This window comes from Xiphias gladius, chromosome 9, assembly GCF_016859285.1.
Source record: "Xiphias gladius isolate SHS-SW01 ecotype Sanya breed wild chromosome 9, ASM1685928v1, whole genome shotgun sequence".
NCBI classification, from domain to species: Eukaryota; Metazoa; Chordata; class Actinopteri; order Istiophoriformes; family Xiphiidae; genus Xiphias; species Xiphias gladius.
In genome coordinates, this window is record NC_053408.1 from 6,893,713 (window position 1) to 6,914,445 (window position 20,733).

The 20,733-nt window shown below is 40.3% G+C and overlaps 1 protein-coding gene across 4 annotated transcripts in view; it reads right to left on the reverse strand.

Annotated features, from left to right (window-relative positions):
- Window positions 1-20,249, reverse strand: part of rnf157 (ring finger protein 157) — a 30,112-nt gene extending 9,863 nt beyond the window's left edge. For 3 of the 4 annotated variants that reach the window (XM_040136099.1, XM_040136101.1, XM_040136100.1), the window contains exons 1-17: window positions 19,825-20,249; window positions 15,971-16,089; window positions 12,683-12,771; window positions 12,127-12,276; window positions 10,648-10,765; window positions 10,459-10,525; window positions 10,319-10,362; window positions 8,776-8,823; window positions 8,534-8,605; window positions 8,199-8,358; window positions 6,781-6,893; window positions 6,450-6,682; window positions 5,259-5,361; window positions 4,852-4,960; window positions 1,348-1,565; window positions 1,178-1,240; window positions 1,028-1,076 (exon numbers count right to left, since the gene is read on the reverse strand). In XM_040136099.1, the coding sequence (XP_039992033.1) occupies window positions 1,028-1,076; window positions 1,178-1,240; window positions 1,348-1,565; window positions 4,852-4,960; window positions 5,259-5,361; window positions 6,450-6,682; window positions 6,781-6,893; window positions 8,199-8,358; window positions 8,534-8,605; window positions 8,776-8,823; window positions 10,319-10,362; window positions 10,459-10,525; window positions 10,648-10,765; window positions 12,127-12,276; window positions 12,683-12,771; window positions 15,971-16,089; window positions 19,825-19,912 (1,843 nt within the window). In that variant the 5' untranslated portion in view covers window positions 19,913-20,249. The remainder of the gene's footprint in view (window positions 1-1,027; window positions 1,077-1,177; window positions 1,241-1,347; window positions 1,566-4,851; window positions 4,961-5,258; window positions 5,362-6,449; window positions 6,683-6,780; window positions 6,894-8,198; window positions 8,359-8,533; window positions 8,606-8,775; window positions 8,824-10,318; window positions 10,363-10,458; window positions 10,526-10,647; window positions 10,766-12,126; window positions 12,277-12,682; window positions 12,772-15,970; window positions 16,090-19,824) is intronic. The other variant, XM_040136098.1, reaches the window with a different exon arrangement.
- Window positions 20,250-20,733: the final 484 nt, after the last annotated feature.

The window sequence follows — 20,733 nt, forward strand, 5'->3', positions numbered from 1 at the left end:
TGGTAATGTTAGCTACTGATAAGCCTTGATTCGGGAATCACCTACTGCAGTCACTGATGCAAGCATTAAGCTAGCTGTTGATGGTCAGTAAATACCTCCAAACTGTGGGCTGGCTGCTTGTTAAACCACAGTATCGCACTTTCATCTTCTACACGTCTTAAATGCAGAATATGCGATGTGTGGGTGTGGAGGCTTTGGTTTTGTTTAAATGCACCTTTGACAGGGCTGTGCTAAATAATGAAAGTAAAGGAATAAGGATTTACTTTAGTTGTTAAATCTGCAATAACTGAACTTTTGCTGCCGTCTTACAGGGTTTTAGAGTCAGTTGTCACATCCTACGAGCTAATGGAGGCAAAGAAGAACTTATAATTCCTTTTCTAAACAAAGACAAGATTATTTTTGGATGCAACAGATTATATATGATCATAGTGTTAGAACCAGATGTGTGGCGCCAGTTCTTGCCACATCCAGTCCAGCTTTGTGACCAAAACCACGTCATAGTGGGTCAATTAGTGATTGACACTGGACTGAAAAAAATATGACAATATAATGATTATAATAGTAACTGTATGAATTCAAACAGTTTGATCAGAGCATCCCTAGTGAATACATTTCGATCTGAAATTACTTTCAGTCATTTCAGTATTCTATTTAAGTCAATCTTAAGAGCTCAGTCCTCACTGTGAAGTAGTAAAAGGTTCTAGTGCACACATACTATATGAGAAGCCATTCTCTCCAGTTCAGACACTGCATGTCGTGGTGGTTTCAGCCATTATTATGTGCATTTTAAAAGGGACTACCCCATCTAGAGGACAATATCAGACATGGGATCCCTTTATTTTGAAAGAGTTGTCATTACTCGGCCATGATTCAAAAAGATTTGCTGACAACAGCAATTTATTAGATCGAGAATATATAGTTTGTATGAAAAGGTGTATTTCTTTTTTTACATGGCCTGAGAGTGCAACAAATGCAAAGGGAGCTGAGAGGTTAGAGGTGATAGGTGAGTGATGGTCACCATAGTTACCTCTCCCATTAGACGGGGAGGAGCAGTCGTCTTCTGTTACATCGTTTCCCTTCGAGAAAAGTCAAAAAAAGGGTTTATAAAATTTAATTAAACACATCAAATGAGCAATAATCACACCGTGCTCAGCAAACATCAATGTGCTATAGCCACCTCTGAGTCCTGCTCATCTACAGCCACCGAGTAGTTTAGTTCTTTTAGCTCCTTGGAAAACTCCTGGATGAAAGAAGAGAAACAGAGGGAGACACTCCAATGACGAGATGATACATTGTTATGCTGAATTACAGGACAGAGCAGCCAATTTCTCCTCCCTCCATCCTCACCCCATCTTGCTGCGACGGTCCTCGGCTCTCCATGGGGGCATCCTGGTTTTCCTCGCCCTCTGCGTCATCTACCCCCTCCAGTCCACCGGGCTCGCCTTCGGCCCCGGCCAGGTAGGACCCTGACATGGAGGACATGGTGTCAGTGCTGATGTGGGAGTGCTGCGAGTGGGACGAGGCCATGGACATCACTGACTGGGCCAGGCTGCTGCTCACTGGGTCTGGCAGACAGACGGAGACACACATCATTGTCGGGCTAGGGGGTCATAGGATTCTTTTCTTTGGTTGCCAGGTGAGATTTCCATCATTTTGGAAAAAAAAAGGGATCGCTACTCACACAAAATTACCACCAGCAGAGAACATGAATAGAATGTTGTACTTTCTGTAGGATAGTAGTAACTTGCATATTATATTAAAAACAAGACCAGGTCAAAACCTGGTATGTGGCTGGACCACCCTTTATCTGTTTGCTTCTCTCCTACTGCCTATGCTCACATATACAGTATTTTAATACAGCCACATTCCCAATAAAGCTCTTCCCATTTACATGTTTGTCTTTTTCTGTTGTCAGACAACGGAACAAGTATAAAGTAGTGACTGAAACGCGGCCAGATAAGACTACATGTAAACCAGCAGTCACTTCTGAGACATTTCCAAGCTGCTGCGCTGCACTGCTAAAATCCTGATTTTATTAACCGCGATGTCGTCTGACAAAATCACCATACACATAAGTTAAAGACAACGGCTGTGCTGTGATTTCAGCTATATTTACTAGTAAAATGATCACTCAGAAGGAAAGTTTGAAACTCATTCACGTCTGTGCCCTGCGGAAAACTCGGTTGACAAATGGTGTAATTTTATCAGTCAGTCGGTGGCGGACCTTTCCGTTTATAGGGCTGGCCCCACTGTTGCGGTCCACCCACAAATATTGAGTCATGTTAAAGAAATAGTTATACATTTTGGAAAATACACTTATACCTATTCTTTTATGAGACTTAGATGATAAGATTGACACCACTTTCATGTCTGTGCACCAAGTATGGAGCTACAGCCTGCAGGTTGATTAGCCTTGCTTAGCATAAAGACTGGCAGCAGAGGGAAACAGCTAGCTTGGCTCTGTCCAAAGATCCAAAAGCCAACAACCAACACCTCTAAAGCTCACAAATGAACACGCTGTAGCTTGTTTGTTTAAGCTATTAATAAACAGTACTGTTAAATAAATACAGTGTGTGGTTTTAGGGGGAGTTATGCGCTGTGACTATTTCTTGACTAACAACAGCCGGGTGTGGCGACTACCTGGAGGCTTGTTATCATAGTGAGGTCGTCAGATTTGGTATTGTATTGCGCCAAAACCAGTGCTCACCGGTCGTATGTAGTAATCCGAGCAATATTGGAGATTCTGCACAGAGGTATTAGCTGGATGGATAAACTGTTGTTCATGTAACTCCCCCTAAAAGTGTCATTTTTACACTTCTGTGTATGTACATTTTAAACAACCAAGAAAACATGTTAATTTGTGATGTTTAGAAGCGCTCTAAGGTGTATTTTTGAATTTTAAATAAGATTCAGGGTAGCAATTTCCCCCTGCTTTCAGTCTTTATGCTAAGCTAAGCTAACTGGCTGCTGACTTCAGCTCAGTACTTAACGCACAGACATGGGAGTGGTATTGATCTTCTCATCTGACTATCGAAATTAAGGTGAGGAAGAAAAATACTGAACGTTTCCTTTAATTACGATAGCTTGGTAGGATCTATTTCAAATTAAAAACCCTTTGGTCCAAAGTTCTCTTGCTAAAGGTTATTATTTTCAAACTCTAAACCTCCCATTATGCCAGTCTGTTAGATAACATTTATGCCAGACATCTGTCTGCAACACTGGCAACAGCCTAGCTACGCAAAGATTGGCTGTGTAGAAGAAGATAAACATGTTTGAAGTTATTATTTCATTGAGCCTTTCATTCAAGCTGAAATAACAGTCCTCCCTTCCTGTTTTCTGCCAAGGAGCCATCCAGCAGTTTTCCCATTAAATCTGATCCGGTGGCACCAACATAAAATGCTGAGGTGGTACAAGCGTATGACTTATTTATGTTAAAATGCTCCATGCAGCACACTGAGCCCTTTCCTTTTTTGCTTTCTTGCCAAATTTATGAGGTACTGAACACTACTTTGCGAAAAATGTTTAGTGTGTAATCTGACATTTGACAATAATTTAACAAATAAACTCAACCAAGGAGAAACAAACAGATACAGAAGAAGATAAACGGTAGTTACCCCAGGAAAATTGTACTTCACACAGCAAAAGGAAGAAGAATAGCTGCATACTATAGTTAAGTGACCTAAAAATGAGAACACTGAAGCACTTTTCAGACATGGAATAAGTAACTTTGGTGGCTTCATCTGTCTCTTAAAGTGATGTCTTTTTGACAGTCAGACATAAGTGACTTCTACATTAATTAGCTTTATTCAGACGTGACAGCACATTTATGCAAAAGTGCTACAGTCCATATTTGTGCAAGGGAATGGAAAACAGCGGGGAGCTGACAAGTTTAATGATACAAAGAAGAAGAGTAATTTTTATTCTCTCATAGGCTGCATTATTGATGGATTTTGAAACACAGTCTGCAGTTAAAGCCATAATTAATGACCATCATGAGCATGAGGGACACTTGCCTCTGCTTTTCTTCCAGCATTGTTAGGAGGAAAAGTATATTTTATAAAATAACAGTGCACAAGCACCAAAAGACAAGGCGTTAAGTTGTTACTCTCGTTTAATTCCTAGTAGTTCACATGCTATATGTAAACTGTTTTGCTGGATAATAATATATTTAACTACACAGATGGCAAGAATTAAGATTTAAAATATTGAGAAGGAGTGCTGGTCAGGTTTTTACTGTGGTAGTAGAAGGGATTTTTATTTTTTACCTCTTTTGGCAATTTGGTACTTTTATCCATTTAAAATGAAATCTAAAGCATAATAAGGTGTGCAAAAATTGAAGGGTCTGAAAAACTTCTGAAGCCACTGTAAAAGTGTCTCAGGTGCTTAATCAGACATGAGACTGACATCGAAAATTGCCACCATATCTATGTAATAAGATGCATGTCTGAAAGAGGCTTAAATACATTAGGAGCATCTATTATATACAACAGTAGCATGCAAAGGTAAACATTGCTTTGAGAAATGAATAAAATTTCACTTCATAACATCCTTTGTCGCAGTTTTACAGAGCTGCTCTGAATTTTTGTGTTTGTCACTTTAGGTTTGGTTCTGTATGTGTGGTTATGTATTGCTATCTCTGTGAGGACAAAGCCAACCATCATAGTGAGGAAATTTCTGCATTGTGAGGACATCATGGCCAGTCATCACTACTTATTAGGACTGTATGAAGGTTGAGATGTGGTTTTAAGGTTAGGTTTAGACTAAGATTTAGGCTAGGGTTGGGGTTACGCATTCATTATGTCAGAGTGGGTCCATCGAAGTATGGAGAGACGAATCGGAGTCTGCGTTTACCTTCAGGGGAGGTGATGGTGGAGGAGAGTGGGGTTCCCGTGCAGGATGACTGGTCAATGGCTCCAGACGAGGAGAGAGTCAGGTTCTCGCTGTCTGGAGTCACTCCACACTGTAAAAACAACAAGAACAGCAATGAGAGAGGAGCTTGCAACACTAAATCATCCTTCACACACAAACGTGTACCCCCTTACCCTAACCTTAACCATCACAAATAAATGCCTAACCTTAGCCGTTACCCTACCCCTAACCTAGACCTAATTACAACCCTAAAACCCCAAAAGTCTCAACCCTCAAAAAGCAATCTCTATCCATGGGGACCTCAATTTTTCCCCCCACGGTGACAAGTCCACATAGGTTAGTGTGCATTCAGGTTTAAGTCCCCACGGGATATATAAACAACTACACACCTCCTGCTGGCCCACAGCGAGTTTGTGGCGACAGGCCTCCGATTCACTGCAAGACTTCTCATCCTCCTCCTCAGGAAGCACAGAGGAATTCTGGGAAAGTGACCTGAAATAAACAACACAATGGACTAGCGTCAGACAAAAATAACCAGAGTGGTTTTGATGTACTCGTAACACTGAAATAACACAGAAGGAGAATAATTTAAAAAGGAGATATAATTTCAGGAGAATGTGGTTAAAATTAGCAGTACGGTGACTGTGCATTTGAGTCTTCTGCAATTAAGACTCCTTATTTTCAGTTTCTATTTGTAAAAAAAAAAAAATATCCATGAATTTGCTAGTTTTAGCTTTACGAGCAGCAGTGAGTGATTTGTAAACTTTTTTGACCCATGTCTCACCTCTCAGGCTATATAAGACACTACTGCTGTACCCTCTCATTAGTGGAATTATACCTGCAGCCTGAGAGAAGACCTGCAGGCAATACTCAGGGCAGTAAAGAAAATTGCAAACTCTGTTTTTCAGGTCAGAAAACAGAAGAAAAATTGAACGTATGTTGTTATTTACAGTCAGCACTCTCCTAAAAAGACACTGCTGAACATCAGTCAAAGATAAGAAGGTAAAGGACCGCTCATTTTAGGAAATAAGCAAATCAACATTTATCTATCATAAAGTATCAGGTCTCTATTAACAGAAACCTTTAAGTGGCACTTTTGTTTTAAAAATACCGCAATTTATATGCATTTATTTTATTCGATTTCTATTAATTAATTGGAAAGCCAGATACCGTATGTTATTTGCTAGATTCTTATTAATATATAAATACAGAAAATTGAATTTGTTTTGGAAAAATCTCTGACTTCGTGTGCCCCCCCCCCACTTCTGAAACCAAACCTACATCTTTGCCCTGCACTGAGCTAGACTGTAAACAACTTGTCTTCTTGCAGCAGAAAACACATAAAATGTTGGAAAACAAAATTCAGGCCTCAAAGTTGCACTAAATGCATTTTCACTGACACATTTGATTGAGTGTAGTGAAGCTAGAAATAATCCCCAGAAAAGGAGAAACGACAGGAATACATTCCCGTGATTTTACTATAATGTCCCTAAGACATCTGCTGTTCTAAGCAGAAAAAAAACAAACATTCACTGTTACAAATACTCGTTATCTGGCCGGGGCCCGAGAGGCACACTCACTTTGAACCACTCTTCTTGAGTTTGAGTCCCTGACTGGAGTTGGAGTGGTCTAGAGGGGAGAGGGAGCGCGCCGGTGCTGGGTGGGGCTCGCTGCTGTACGGAGGCAGCGCACCGGAGACGTGGCTGGGACCGGAGTGGAGAGGAGGAGGAGCCACCGAGGAGGTGTTAAGAGGTCCATTCAACGCCTCCAAGAGAGACACCACTTCGTACCCTGGAGGGATGTGCTCCGACGCCTGCACACGAGATGAGGACACTGAGGATGTGAGTTCCCTGGGGCTGTGGATGATCGTTATTTTATATGCATTATGTTTTGCTGTCAGCTCTGTCTCACCGAGTGTTCCTCTGAGTCTGAGGTCTGTGAAGTGACGACAGGGTTAAAGCTGGTAGGTGACAGAGGACTGAGTTTCTTCCTCATGGCTCGGATCTGCAGAAGAGCTCTGAACGCTGCAGAAACAAAATGATAATAGAAGAGATTTAAATAATATGTATATCTAATAATAATTGCACTGCCAGTAACATTTGCACTTCAGGAGAAAAACCAATATATTTCAAGCACAATTAATATAAAAAAGGCCAAGAGGAAACTGAAGAGCTAATTTCTAAAAACACTATCAATTTTAGGTGATGATTTCACAGCTTTAAAATACAGCAGATGTTTTAACGAGTCATCCTTTAATGTGGAATTTCAGTTTTAAACACCATGGGAGATATTTACTAAACCTGCCACAAATTACCACAGGGCCGACAAATTTTGCATCACAGCAATTTCTCAATGCAGCGGGGTATTTACTAAACCTACAGATATAAATGGAAGCTGTTTATGAGGAAATATTACCTAATATTAGTCTGATGTTGCCAGCTCAACAGAAAGATCAGATCACTAATACTAATACTTAGTATATATGAGTGGCTGCTTCAGTCATATTGCATGGGACAGGATGTGAAACATTTAACATCAGAGAAACAAGCAGGAGGCCACTGCGGGAAAGTAAAAAAGAAAAAATAATTTTGTCTTGTATCTTATGCCTCAGTGCTTAGTGAACTGACGTCATGATGCATATTTCAGTTTGCGTTCCTCTATCTGTCCGCCCCCTCACTGACTGTTCCTGCCTGCTACAGTCGCTCTCCCTGTGTGTGTCCGTCAAAAACAATGTCACAGATTTCACACCTGCTTTTCTCAGACATTAAATTTCAGACCCTGTTTCCTCTGCTGCAGTGCTCATTCAATGGTGATAAATTCATTCTTCCCTCATTGCCTCTGTACAGGAACGCCTTAAAATACATATTGCATGAGATCAAACTCGCAATTTTTGTCTGTGCTTCTTTACTTCTATTTTACTGGCGCAAAATATAAGTGTGGTCCTTTAGTAAGTAAGGATGAACGTAATTAAACTGTTTAGTGCATAAAAAGGGGTTGCAAATTTTTAGTAACTGCCTCCCAAGATCTCACAACACTATTAGAGGTTCCAATTAAAATTAAGTTTGAAGATTGAATCATCGTTTTTATTCAGTGACACACACCTGAGTCTTCTTTCCTCTGTGCCTGACGATGATCCAATTTGGGATTGAAACATTGTACTTTTTCTGTTATAATGAAATGGGCATTTTGAACAAAACGTGAGCAGTGTTGTGAGTCCTTGTGAGGCAGCTTTTATCAGTTTTAACGTTTCTTCCACGAGTGAAAAGCCGTTCTCAAACAGCGGGCATCTCGTTTTGGAAGGAAACTCTTTGACATCGATGGGAACTCACGCAGTCTGCATATGGGGCAGCAGTTGGCCTGGTAGCGCAGCGTGTCTGCACAGGCGTTGCAGAGACACAGGTGTCTGCACGGCAGGATGAGCGTGTCTCGCACATCCGACAAACACACCACACACTCCGCACTGTTGTCACTGATTTCATCGTCAGCAACCTGGGGAGAAAAAAAAACATTTTTAAATGTTAGGAAGAAAGAGAATTGTCAAGTCATTAGGCCGAGCTAAAAAGACAGGCCGGTACACTGATTTATTTCTCTACACAGTCATGTCACTTCTGATGCACTGAGAGAGGAGCAGACAGAAACATCTCTCATTTCATCTGATATTTACCTTTGATTCTTGGCTATTGTATTTGTTCTCTATCCCATAGATCTCCTGCAGTAGGTAACTCACTCCATCCACCTGGGAAAAGGAACATGTTGAAGAATAAAAGCAGCAGGTCCCATGGGCCAGGCGTCATTTTGAGAAGGGAAATGAAGCCTTGCTGTATCTTTGTCTTTCAAAAGCATAAAAAATGTTAAACAAAGGGAGGAAGGAAGGAAAGAGAGAAGGAAAGCGTATTGTGTATTTACCACTTGCTTCTGCTTCAGAGGCTTCACACAGTAGCTCCCATCCATGTGCTGCCGAAGAAAGTAACAGTTTGACATTACATTATGGAATTAATTCTCAAATTTCATTGACCTACATGAGCTGCAGTTTGTCTCTGTTCGTATCCTTTATTCCTATACACAAACCGCTACATGTTCATTTTTGGTGTGAAAGCCCATGTTCGACCAGTACCAGACTGAATTATACCTCTGATGTTTCTGCATGTTCATGTTTGAGGTCAGGAAGGCGTTTCGCCTCTTGCTGCAGCGTCATTGCAGAAATGAGGGTCTGTTGTCCTTGCTAATGAGCGAGTAAAATTAATGATGTTATACCACACACAGCTGGCAGTTTTAATTGCAGTAGAGTTTTTACTTTAACATTTATTGACTATCAATCATCCTCTCTATCGAGTCAGGTTATCCTAGAAGGATAAGCAGCTACTAACATGTTAAGTATAGTAGGGCTGCAACTAACTATTATTTTCATTATTGGTTAATGTGCTGATTATTTTTTGGACTAATCAAATAATCATTTAGTCTAAAAAATGTTTAAAAATAGTGAGAAATGGTATATAGAATTTCTCCAAGCCCATGGAGAAGTCTCTCTTGTCCAATCAACTGTCCAAGACCTGAAGATATTCAATTTACTGTCAAATACTGGACAAAGAGAAGGAGCAAATCCTCACACTGGAGAAGCTCCACCTAGAGAATGTTTGGCATTTTTGTTGAAAAATTAAGGATTAATTGATTATCAAAAGTTGGTGATTCTTTTTCTGTTGACTGGCTCATTGTTGCAGCTCTAAAGTAGAGTGATATACACAATTAGTGTAACATTTTCATATAGGATTAGACTAGGAACATTGGTTGTTGTAATATCATAGTTCTTTTTATCATTATATCTTTATTTATCTTAAATGTTCTCTTTTTGTGGTCACAAAGTGAAACAATTTTTAAGCAGTACGTCAAATTAATGTTGAATGTTTCCACTTGTGTTGCCACCACAGCCGTAGTATTATCAACTTTTTCCCAGTTTTTTCTTTAATTCATATTTTCTGAAAATAAATATCTCTTGAAAGCTGTAGTAATCATCCTAAAAACCATATCAGCGATATCGAAGTTTTCAATCAATACACGTCATCACTGACCTGATGATTACAAAACGGAAGATTTTAATTCGTCAAACTCAAGAGAGCATACAGTAATCACAGCCCTGTTTACAAGATGCGAATTGTTTCATCACAGCACAAAAGTACAAGCCCTTACACTGTTATCAGTTACCCCAAAACCCAAAGACATTGAATTCACAGTGAAGAAAAAAACTGAGACAAGCAGAAAATACCCACATTTTAGAAGCTGGTACCAGCTAATATTTGGCATTTTAGCCGGAAAAGTGACTCAAATGATTAATTAATTGTAAGTCTGGTTGCTGAAAAAATTCTCTGAGAGCCCTGGCAATGTCTGCATAACAGAAAATTCCTGCCACAATTTCTCAGTGGCTCTGACTTTGATGAAAGAGCGTCTCTCTTACCTTTTCAAATGTAGCCAGCAGTATGTGAGAGTGTCCCAAATGTTCTGCAGAGATTAAAGTCAGTGGACACGAATTTGCTTAAAATCTGCAGCTGTACTTTCACATCAGACCATCAGTGTGATAAACACACTGCAACTCACCTTCTCCCTCGTCCACAACTGCCTGAACCACCATGGGGAAAACCTCCTTGTCCATATCAAACAGCAACTGAGGAGAAAAGAGGAATGGAGTAGATTAACACAGTAGATGTGAATGAACTGGTTTCACACCACGGCAAAACCTCATGCAGGCATGTGCTTCAGTATTCGGCCTACAGACAGATGGCCCACCTCGTCGTCGGCCCATTCGCTGAGGTTGACGGTGTGTGAGGGCAGGCAGAACTGCTGGCAAACTCCCCTCTTGAAGTGCACCGTCTCAGACTGCAGAGAGCTGTCCTGGGGCAGGTAACTGCACGAAACACACACATTCAGTCCACCAATGCACACAACTGCACAACTGATAGATCAGTCAGCTTATCTGCATCTCAGGCGGCTCTTTATACAAGGTACATGGATATATATAAGATAAGCAGGACCATATTGACAGTGACAGTATCAGTATGAATATTTATGAAACTCTATTCTCCCAATACAGATCCAAATGCTTCAGTTCATGGTATCCACTGATACAGATTCCATATCCAAAACCACTCACTTTTCCCCAAATTTAAAATCTGTATACATCACTGTGTAGAGCTCATAGGGATCATTTTTATTAAAGGTAACACGGGGCCATTATTTGCCTTGGTATTAAAAATGGAGTAATCTGCCTGCCATGACTGAACAACTAAATTTGATAGCCTAAAGATAGGATTGTATAATGATGATGACGAAACTGTATTTAATGGAAATCGATTATGTCTGGCCGATATCAAATCATCTTAAAAGAGTAATCCACCGATTAAGCGCTTCACTCTTTCATAACATTGTCAGATTCACGAGACAGTTTTAAAAAAAAAAAAAAAAGCTGTACCAGAATGAGATATTGTCTTCTTTATTCCACATGTCCTTCTTCTTTGTCAAAGCCTGGTGACTACATTACCCATGATGCAACTCAACTAGCAACAGTTCCATCAGAGATTCTGGTATAGCAACAAAGGTCTAGTAACCTCACATCTTTCTAACTCGACACTCCCAGATTTTCTTTCCATTTTCAAACTTGTAGTCTTCAACCTCACCAACAGATGCAGCACTGGTCCCTCTGGAGACACAAAAGGCTTTATACTACGTTTTTTCACATATGTAGCAGTAATTCCCAAGACCTGAAAACAAACTTTAATGTGTACAATCGGTGGAGTCCCCCTTTAATGTGGTCAGTATTAGCCCCAATATCTCTCTGGTGGATTGAATTATCCTTTGCTGTCAGACAGTGTGACAGTCAGAATATTGCACAGAAGCCTCTGAGGATGCACCTACTGTATCACGGTAGGAATTTTTTTTTTTTTTTTAAATATTGTGCCAAAGTACATTTTACATATTTTCAACAGTTGAGTTGAAGTCATTTGTGCTCATCTCGAGTGATTGCAGACTCTTGATTGCAGACAGTTTAGTGTTCAGCAGTAAATCAGCACACGTGATTTCAAGACATCTGAGACTACGCAACATTCACAGACATAATAATAACAGGCAAATTCTACTGATTAAAAGTGGTCATATTTCACTACAATGAGAAAAATATAGATATTGACCAAAGCGATTGGTTGCCTGATTTCAGCAATTATTTTAACATTGTGCAGCCAATGTTATTTGTCCATCATAGAACACACTTACACTGGCACTCCATTGTGAAACTCCTCTATGGCCTGGTAGTAGATGGTGATGGCCACCTGCGTGTCAGCGTCGAAGGTGAACTCTACATTGTAGCAGGCCCTGTTCTTCCCTGCCGCCTCATCACCCGGCAGCTTCAGGTCCTCACTGCACCTAGAACAGGCAGAGGACAGAAGAGGAAGGGGTAAAAAAAGGGGAGACGTGGACAAGGGAGAAGGTTTTTCAAGGGCATAATCCAAACTCTATGCATCGATGTTTGGGACGTTGTTTGTTTTTTATGTTTGGTGTAGTATGTTTTTGTTTGAGTCTTTGTCCTGTTTCCAGGGAGAAGGGATATTTTGTGCCTTTGTTTTTAGCTTGATTTTTTAATTGGATGTCATATGTAACACTTAAATATGCCTGATGAAAATAATTACAGGAAAAAACATGTATGATTTGACCATATCCCTTCGATTTGCTGATGTGGCTGGTTCCCTAAAAACTGCTCAGTGGGCATAAAATTAGACAACATTGGTGTAATGAGGGGCTACTAATGTTTAAGGTGGATAGCGGTGCATACCGTACGAGCCGCAGCGTGTCCTTACGGATGTTTATGAGGCTTCGTAACGTCTTTACTGGTTCCTGAGGTGGAGGGGCTGCGTATGGGAACTGAAGACAAAAACGAAACAAGAAATTATAGATGTAAAATACAAGTTATGAGACTGAAGAGTAGTAGTATTCAGCTTTCCTCAACCGCCCCGACATTCCTCTCTTTACCGCAGGGAATTCAGGGTTACACAATGACTGCAGCTGCTCCTGGTTTAACCTTAACACAAAAGTGTTGTCAGCACCGGCAAGATCCGTGCTGACAAGTGCAGACCCGGAGCGAAAAAATCTGCCCAGACTGTGTCTTTCCAGGAACAAGGCTGACACTTCAGACACTGTTTGGCACATTTCTGTACACAAAAGGACCACGGGAGTGTAGACAGTCCAGGTTGAAATGGCATCTGTCTTTATTTCAAGCTGGTTAATAGGACCAGATGGGTGAAGTTCACCGCATCGGGAAAATTTTGATAACATCAAGTCACAGATAAGGACTTAAAATACCTTCTATGAATGGATAAACTTTCTTCTTTTTCGCTGAGCAAACACACCTTTAGTGATAAAAACCAATATTAAAAATCCTTGTGTAAAATCGACACACAACCTTTAAACTTGACCCAATCTGTGGTTCACTTCTCAGCACTCTTTTGTTGTGTGTTTGAAGCCAGGAGTTGCTGACTGAGTGTAAAGGGAGAGCTAAGGTGGGTTGAGGATCTCTGGAGGAGAAGCATGCAGGATGTGGTCAGATACCTCAACACTAAAACCCCTCATCTGTGTGTGTGGATAAGGGTGTTTGTGTGGCTCTGAATGGCACCATATTCAGTACTATTACACATCTGGGCTCAGCAGGAGTCACGCCTGTAAACCACACAAACAAACACACACGCGGAGTAACAGATGCTGAAAAGAGCCATTCACTGGAAAACTCACAAGCAACACTATAGGTCTTATATTAGAAAATGCTCCGTATTTCCTCACACATGCTCAGATTTAAATAAAAGATTAGACTGTTTTCCTTTTCAAATACAGGTGAATATTTTTCTAAGAATTCACAAGTCTCTTTTTAATAGTGATAAATTGTGCAGACGGGCTCACAAAGCTAGCCGTTTTCTGAAAAGATCATTTCAGCAGGAGTTTACCACCATACTAGCAGCTCTGTGACGCAGTGGCACTCTGAGCTAAAAGCTAAAGACAGCACGCTAACAGTCTTACGATGCTAACACGCTGCTATAAGGCAGGTACAGCGTTTGCCACGTTCATTGTCTTCGTTTAGTGTGTTAGCATGCTAACATTTGCTAATTAATACAAAAAAAAATAAAAACCTGTCATCCCAAAACCATACTACATACTGTGTAATGTATGCTATACACTAATGGTCATATATGTACTGTTTTACAAGTAGAATACAAAAAAATTAAACACTTAACTGCTCAATACGAGAATGGGCATTAATTAAACTACGACTTTAGAGTGTCTCACCTCACAAATAGAGAACAAAATGTTTTTCATAAAATTTAATACTTTTTTTGTTTCCCAAAATCTTTTTTGAGCTTTTTAACCATCATCCGCAATTTATTTCATTTTTTTTCCAGCTCATCAATTTCCTATGTGCATTGCATTTTTGCGAGAATAGCGTGCATCAACAGCATGCTCAGAAATTGACTGTATTTAGTACGCATGTTGTCTGGTTTGAGTATATTTTGTTTTGTCACTTTTTCCAACGTGAATACGGGAAATACAAAAAACCTTCTAAGAATTAGTATGTAGTATGGACTTTGGACATGCCAACAAAGCACAGCTGGGGCTGACGGTAATGTCATTAGTTTTGGACCTGATGGTGGCGCTAGATGAAAAGTCCGGCAATCACTAAGTTATAAGAGCTCATACTGAGAGGGCCATGAATGTCTGCCCCAAACCTCACGACAATTTATCTGATAGTTGTCAAGGCATTTCACTGAAAGCAAAAAATGTTAACCTCATGGTGGTGCTATAGCAAAAGTCAGGGGATCATTAAAGTCAGCAGGATTCATCCTCTCGGGACTATGAATATACAACATTTTGTGGCAATATTCCCAATAGTTTTTAGTTGAGTTGAATAGTTGCAAATATTTCTGTCTGGACCAACTAACAAACCAACATGGCCATCCCTAGAGTCAAAATCCATTTTGGATAGCCCTTTGCTTCAGACAAGATTTTCTGAAAATCCCTAAACATAGCCCCATCCATTATCATATTTGTAGAGTGGTGCAGGAGACCGAGAAAACAACAACTGCGGTCGGGTTTATGATTCCACAGCACAATCTGCTTAGAAACCACTAAACATTATATAATGCTGGTAAAGCTTCAGACACACATACAAAAAAAAAAACCCCACCATCCCCAGCTGAATTCTGTGCCCACAGCAAGATTATAAACACCCACATAATCAGGAGAAAAACTGCACTCCTAATTTTAGCCCCAGTCTAGACAGAAACAGCAGTGCGACTCAGATTAGTACACAGAGAGATGGAGCCGAGTCTCTGCATATCAGCTTTACTTAGTCAAATACTTTAACTCCTTCCAAGCCTTTCGGCCTGTTGTCAAATTCTCTCTTTCCTCTCCGGACGTGAGCTCTTTTTGATCTGCAGCTCTCATTAGTTGACCTTCAGGTTCATGATTTGGTTGAACGAACCCTGCGGAGGAACTGTCCCGTATCAACATTTCTGCGTTCGGGAGCTGGTAGATTGTCATTTCGCTTTTAATTAGTCTGACAGGATGAGACGTTGAAATAAATTTCAATCAGTGACAGTCTGAAAGCCTGTTAATTGCCACTACAGGAGTCACAGCTGCTGAAATGTATCCGATGCTGTTAAATGACCAAGAAACAGCCACACCATTTGATGCTGAAACGGATTGTTGATTAATCGGTTGCTGTTTTTGCTTCTCAGATGTGAGGATTTGCTGCTCTCTATTTTATATAATCGCAAATTAAATATCTTTGGATTCTGGACTGTTGGTTGAACCATTTGAGACATCGCCCTGGGCATTTTCCACTATTGTCTGATGACTTATAAACTAAACACTTACTCAAAAAAAGTAAGTGGACCCCCCACCCCCCCTTTTATACGTAGTTTTGTAATCTTAATATAATCTTATCTGATTTTGTGACTTTGTGAGGAAGATCATATGATGTGATTGGAAGCTCCGGAACAAGTACTAGGCTAACCTCGTGGTGAGACTGCGTTTGCAACAACTGATCTAGCTGTTGGTGTGTGAGAATACCTACCGCTACAGGTCTGGTCCCCAGGAAGTTAAGGTCTGTGTTTTCCCCAAACAGGTAACCCTCCGGATGGGTGGAGTCAAACTTCTCTCCACCCATGATGAAATGGCTGGCAAAGTAACTCCCTGCACACAGAGAGACTGGCTTTAAAACACATGAAACTTAATACATACATCACATCACCTGGGATTACAACAATCATACGAATTAAAAATAGCAAAATCAAAAACACAGTGCGGTAGCACTATAGTAGCTGTGAATAATTTGGTGTATCTAAACCTGTTTTCAAATTCCGTTATATAATTGCTATTTTTTATTCCATCTTTTTTATAGATTTTTGAATCAAGTTATTGTTCTTTGTTTGAAGAAAAACTATATTTAAAAACTGAAAACTACATATTTTGTGCAATGCAAGAAACATTGGCCCTTTCTTAAGCAAATAAAAACGCTGTCGTTTGAAACTATTTTAACAGTATCTTGAAACAAGACAGAATAAGGCAGATTGCCGCACTCCTGTCTTATATTTTATATTATATTAGTATAGATCATATTTAATACAATTTGGCATTTATTTGCGTGGTTCCAGACTCTTGAATCTCTGCCCTAACCTCCATTTTTTTTAAGCTACTAAAACTATAAGGCAAAAATAGGGAAATTCAGTGTAATTATCAGGCTGGAGTATTATAGTTAAGTTAAATAAGAACTGCTGAAATAATTTTACTCTTTTTTCATTTGTTTTACAAAAATAAAGTTTTAGGCCACAATAACAGACAAAAAGACGTAAAATTGAGATGGGTTTTTTTTTTCAGGTTTGCAGACGTTCTATTTCCAGCTGCAAAGCCTACACATCTGGCATTTCACTGACATAAAACATTAACCTTTGTGTTAAATATTTGAACAATTTAGTTGGCACCGTTAGCCAGATACCTCCAGTCACCACTAAAACGGCCATATATTCTCAAACTGCTAGACCTCAAACACCAAAAACAACATCAAATGAGCTTTACAGGCATTTATCCTTGAATGATCAAGTACAGGTGGTGGGAAAGACTAAAAACGTTGGGAAAAGGTAGAGCTGTTTTTTTTCAAGAAGACAGAAGATGCCCTGAGATAGACTAGTGAAGGAATACTGACTGAAGTTGGGCTGTTGTTGGCCTTCAGCTTGTCCACTTGTTTACCAAGAGTTTGGGTTGATGACAACAAGACTAAACTGACGTTCTGCCTTTTAATCACAGGTTGGGCTAATATCATAAGACTATAATTGTGGTATGGAGTCTTTAAATACATGCTGGATAGTCAAGTCATGTTTGTGCTGGGAGCGCATTTAGTCTCAATAATAATAATAATGCATCGCTTATCTGAAGCAGAGTCTATTTTCCTTTACATTTATTAATGCTGGAGAGGACAGAGGGGTTTGGATGCTCTGACCTTAAAGCTATTCGATCTGTAGAAAAATCCATAACACGACAAATCATGAGCTAAAAAAAGCTCCAATGACGATGCGGTCTCTCTGTCTTCATTACCTTATTATTATTTACAGCAGGTGGGAGAGGCGAGGTTGGTCAAGGCTTTGTCACCAGATCCCCCAGACAGGAACTGGGGCTGACAGATCGGTTTCACAGGCAGCCTTCGCCACCAACTTCCTCCCCTCCCAACAGCAGCAGCACCACCACCACTCGTTCAAGGCTGCAACCAGGACCGTTAAATCCAAAATTCATATATCCTGTGACTAATTCAGCTGAACTGTGGTGAGAGGAGCGCTGATGGCAGCCACAAGTCAACCATTTTTTCGTCCCTTTCATTCTCGCTTCAGTATATAATATCACTATAAATCTAAGATATCATTGTGATATCAGTATATAGCCTCACAAATCACGTCTGAGTACAACAAAACACTACTTATATTCCCTGATTCCATTTCAGATCTCATTTTGTGAGAGATTTTCATTGACTTTATTTCTTTGCTTATGATAGAACTGAAAGGCAACAACATTATATCTTCACAATACAATTTTGGCGGTAATATTGGATTACTGCTAAACCCCAATAGGGAGCTGAACGTAGTGCTGCCATCACAAAATGTCACGTAGAGGAACAATAAAAACACAAATTCAAAACACACATAGGTCAAGTCCAGGTCCAAAGGACAGTCTGTGACCTTACTATATAGCCAGCCCTACTATATACGAATAGTAGGGTTGGTTCTGATACAGGTGCCATTACAGTACCGGGTTTTTAGTGACAATATGAAAACAAAAACCTTTATTTAATCTTAAAAACTAAGGAGAGCCTCTGAAATCCGTCAGTGTGTATTTTTTCAAAGCAGACAGCGGTAGAAGAACTTTGCCTTAATAATGCACAATATGAATTTAGCAAAATTATTTAATTAGGAAATAACTAATCAGAGAATAAGTGAACGGGACTCAAATACTGACCGCGTTGTTGATTAATCGACCAGTCAATCAACAGAAAATTAAACAGCGATGATTTTAAGTTGAGATGTTTTTTTTAAGCAAAAATACCAAAAATTTGGTTGCAGCTTCCGCTCTGCTTCCAAACGTGAATTTTTGCTGGTTTTGATAATCTTCTGCAATAATATGTTGAATATCTTTGGGTTTTGGGCTGCTGTTTGGACAAAACAAACAATCCGAAGCTGTCACATTGGGTTCTGGGAAATTGTGGTGGACAATTTCACTATTTTCTGATGTTCTATATATCAACTGATTAACTGATTGAAAAAAATAGCTAAGAGAACAATAGATAAATAAAATATAATTAGTTGCAGCCCTACTTTTACATTTAAAAAATGTAATAAAAATAATAATAATAAAATAATAATAATAAGTTTGATACCTGGAAAAGAGATGTGTTACAGTGAGTTACAATTTGTCTTTAGAGCTGAAAAATGGCGGTCAGAACAATTGTGAAAAATCTTCTCCTGCCAAAGATTCACCGTTTACGGCTTCTCAAATGTTTATTATCACTGTGAAATGAATATAGTTGGGTTTTGGCAATTTGAAGATTTCAGTCTCTGCTCTGGGAAACTGTGGCGTGAATTTTTTAAACTATTTTGACGATTTATATTGGAAAAACTAATCTTCAAATTAAAAGATGATGGAATTAATCATTGGTTGTAGTCGCATTTTAAATCTAAAAACCTGATTTACACTGAACACACATATTACTTTCATGGATACAGCCTCTCTGTTGCTGATGGTTATTGTTTTGTTTGTTTGGGGTTTTTTTTTAAATGTCCATCCTCTTGGGATCCGTCATCTCTTATTTTACAGGCAGACTGTGACAGTCATGAAGCTATCAACCACAGTCCAGCTCCCTACCAAAAAGATGCTCATAGATGCACTAAGATCGGAGCTGATCCGAGATCAGCAAATAGATGAGAAATTTATCTTTGTTATATAAAGGAGTACTTGTATAAATATGTGGGATTTATAATACACAGGTTAATAGCCCCGATGTGTGGCTTGTCAGTAGCCTTCCATGGGCATGACAACAATGCTGCAGTGCCAGTTTAGAGTACATGATAAGATATAACAAATTAAAAAAAAAAATAAAGTGAAGGCAAAGTTCAATGTGAATTTGTTAAGGGAAAAATTCAGTTGACAGGAGGCTCAGAAAAAAAAAATCAGGTATGGATCCTCCCTCTCTCCACAGGTAACTACTCCAGGTTAAAGGCCGAAATGCCCCGTAGGCCTGTCATCAACCAAGGGAGGAGGAGGATGCCTCGGCTACTTTTCATTTGCCCCCATGCGTTTGTAGATCCAAATAAAGCATCTGCAATAAGCTGCGGAGTGCGTAACGGATACCCACCCCCAGGTCCGACCTGTTGTTCGGCGACTTACCAGATTTCGGTGGATAACGGTACACCGAGCTGGACGGAATGTCCACTTCTTCCACGCCTATGTTTTGTCTGCTTGTTAAAGCTCCCATTTCCACTCGAATAAAGACCACACGGGTTCACGGGCATAACACTTCGGGCTCGCTTTGTTCACGGCGTCTCCTTATTCCCCGTCATTTAATCCAGTTCGCGCTGCCCTGTCCATTTCGTGTCGGGTCCAAGCCCCCGCCGCGAATGTGACCGTCCCGGGGATTAGCGGTTGTTCCCCGGGTGCTTACCCCCTCCCCTGGTCAACCGTGCAGCTCGTTCTGGGGCAGAAAACAGCCGTTAGTGGCGGCGAGGCTCTCTCATGGTGCGCCGCAGTCGTGCGATCGACCGAAGCGAAAATCTCCGTGTCTGCCTGGCTTTGCTTTTTTTTTTTTTTTTTTTTTTTTTTTTACTCTACGGGCGAGTGTGTGGCACAAAATAGCGATGCGGTCGTCGACATCTCCCGGCCCACTGGATGTTGGTCATGTATCCCCGGCGCTTGTCGTCGCTGGATTCTGTCAAAGAGGTCTGTGGCTCCCCATGACGTCAGCCGGGCACAAATCCGGACCGTGGTTTTTGCGCAGTCCCCCTCTCTCTCTCTCTCTCTCTCTATCTCTCTCTCTCTCCCTCCAGCAGCAGCAGCAGCAGCGGCAGCTTACTGCCGACCAACCCGCTGACTGCAGTGCAGAGGACGGCACCGTAGAACACACACCGAGCCGAAAGCGTTTTTATCCTCTAGACACGAGTGGAAATGTCCGCCAAAGCTGAACATTTCAGCGTAACAGCAGAAAATGCTCTCGCTGTGATTTAAAATAAAGATGCCAACTGAGGGTTGTTTTTTCGCAACAAGTAGTGTCGCAAAGCAAACTATAAGAGTAGTAGGACG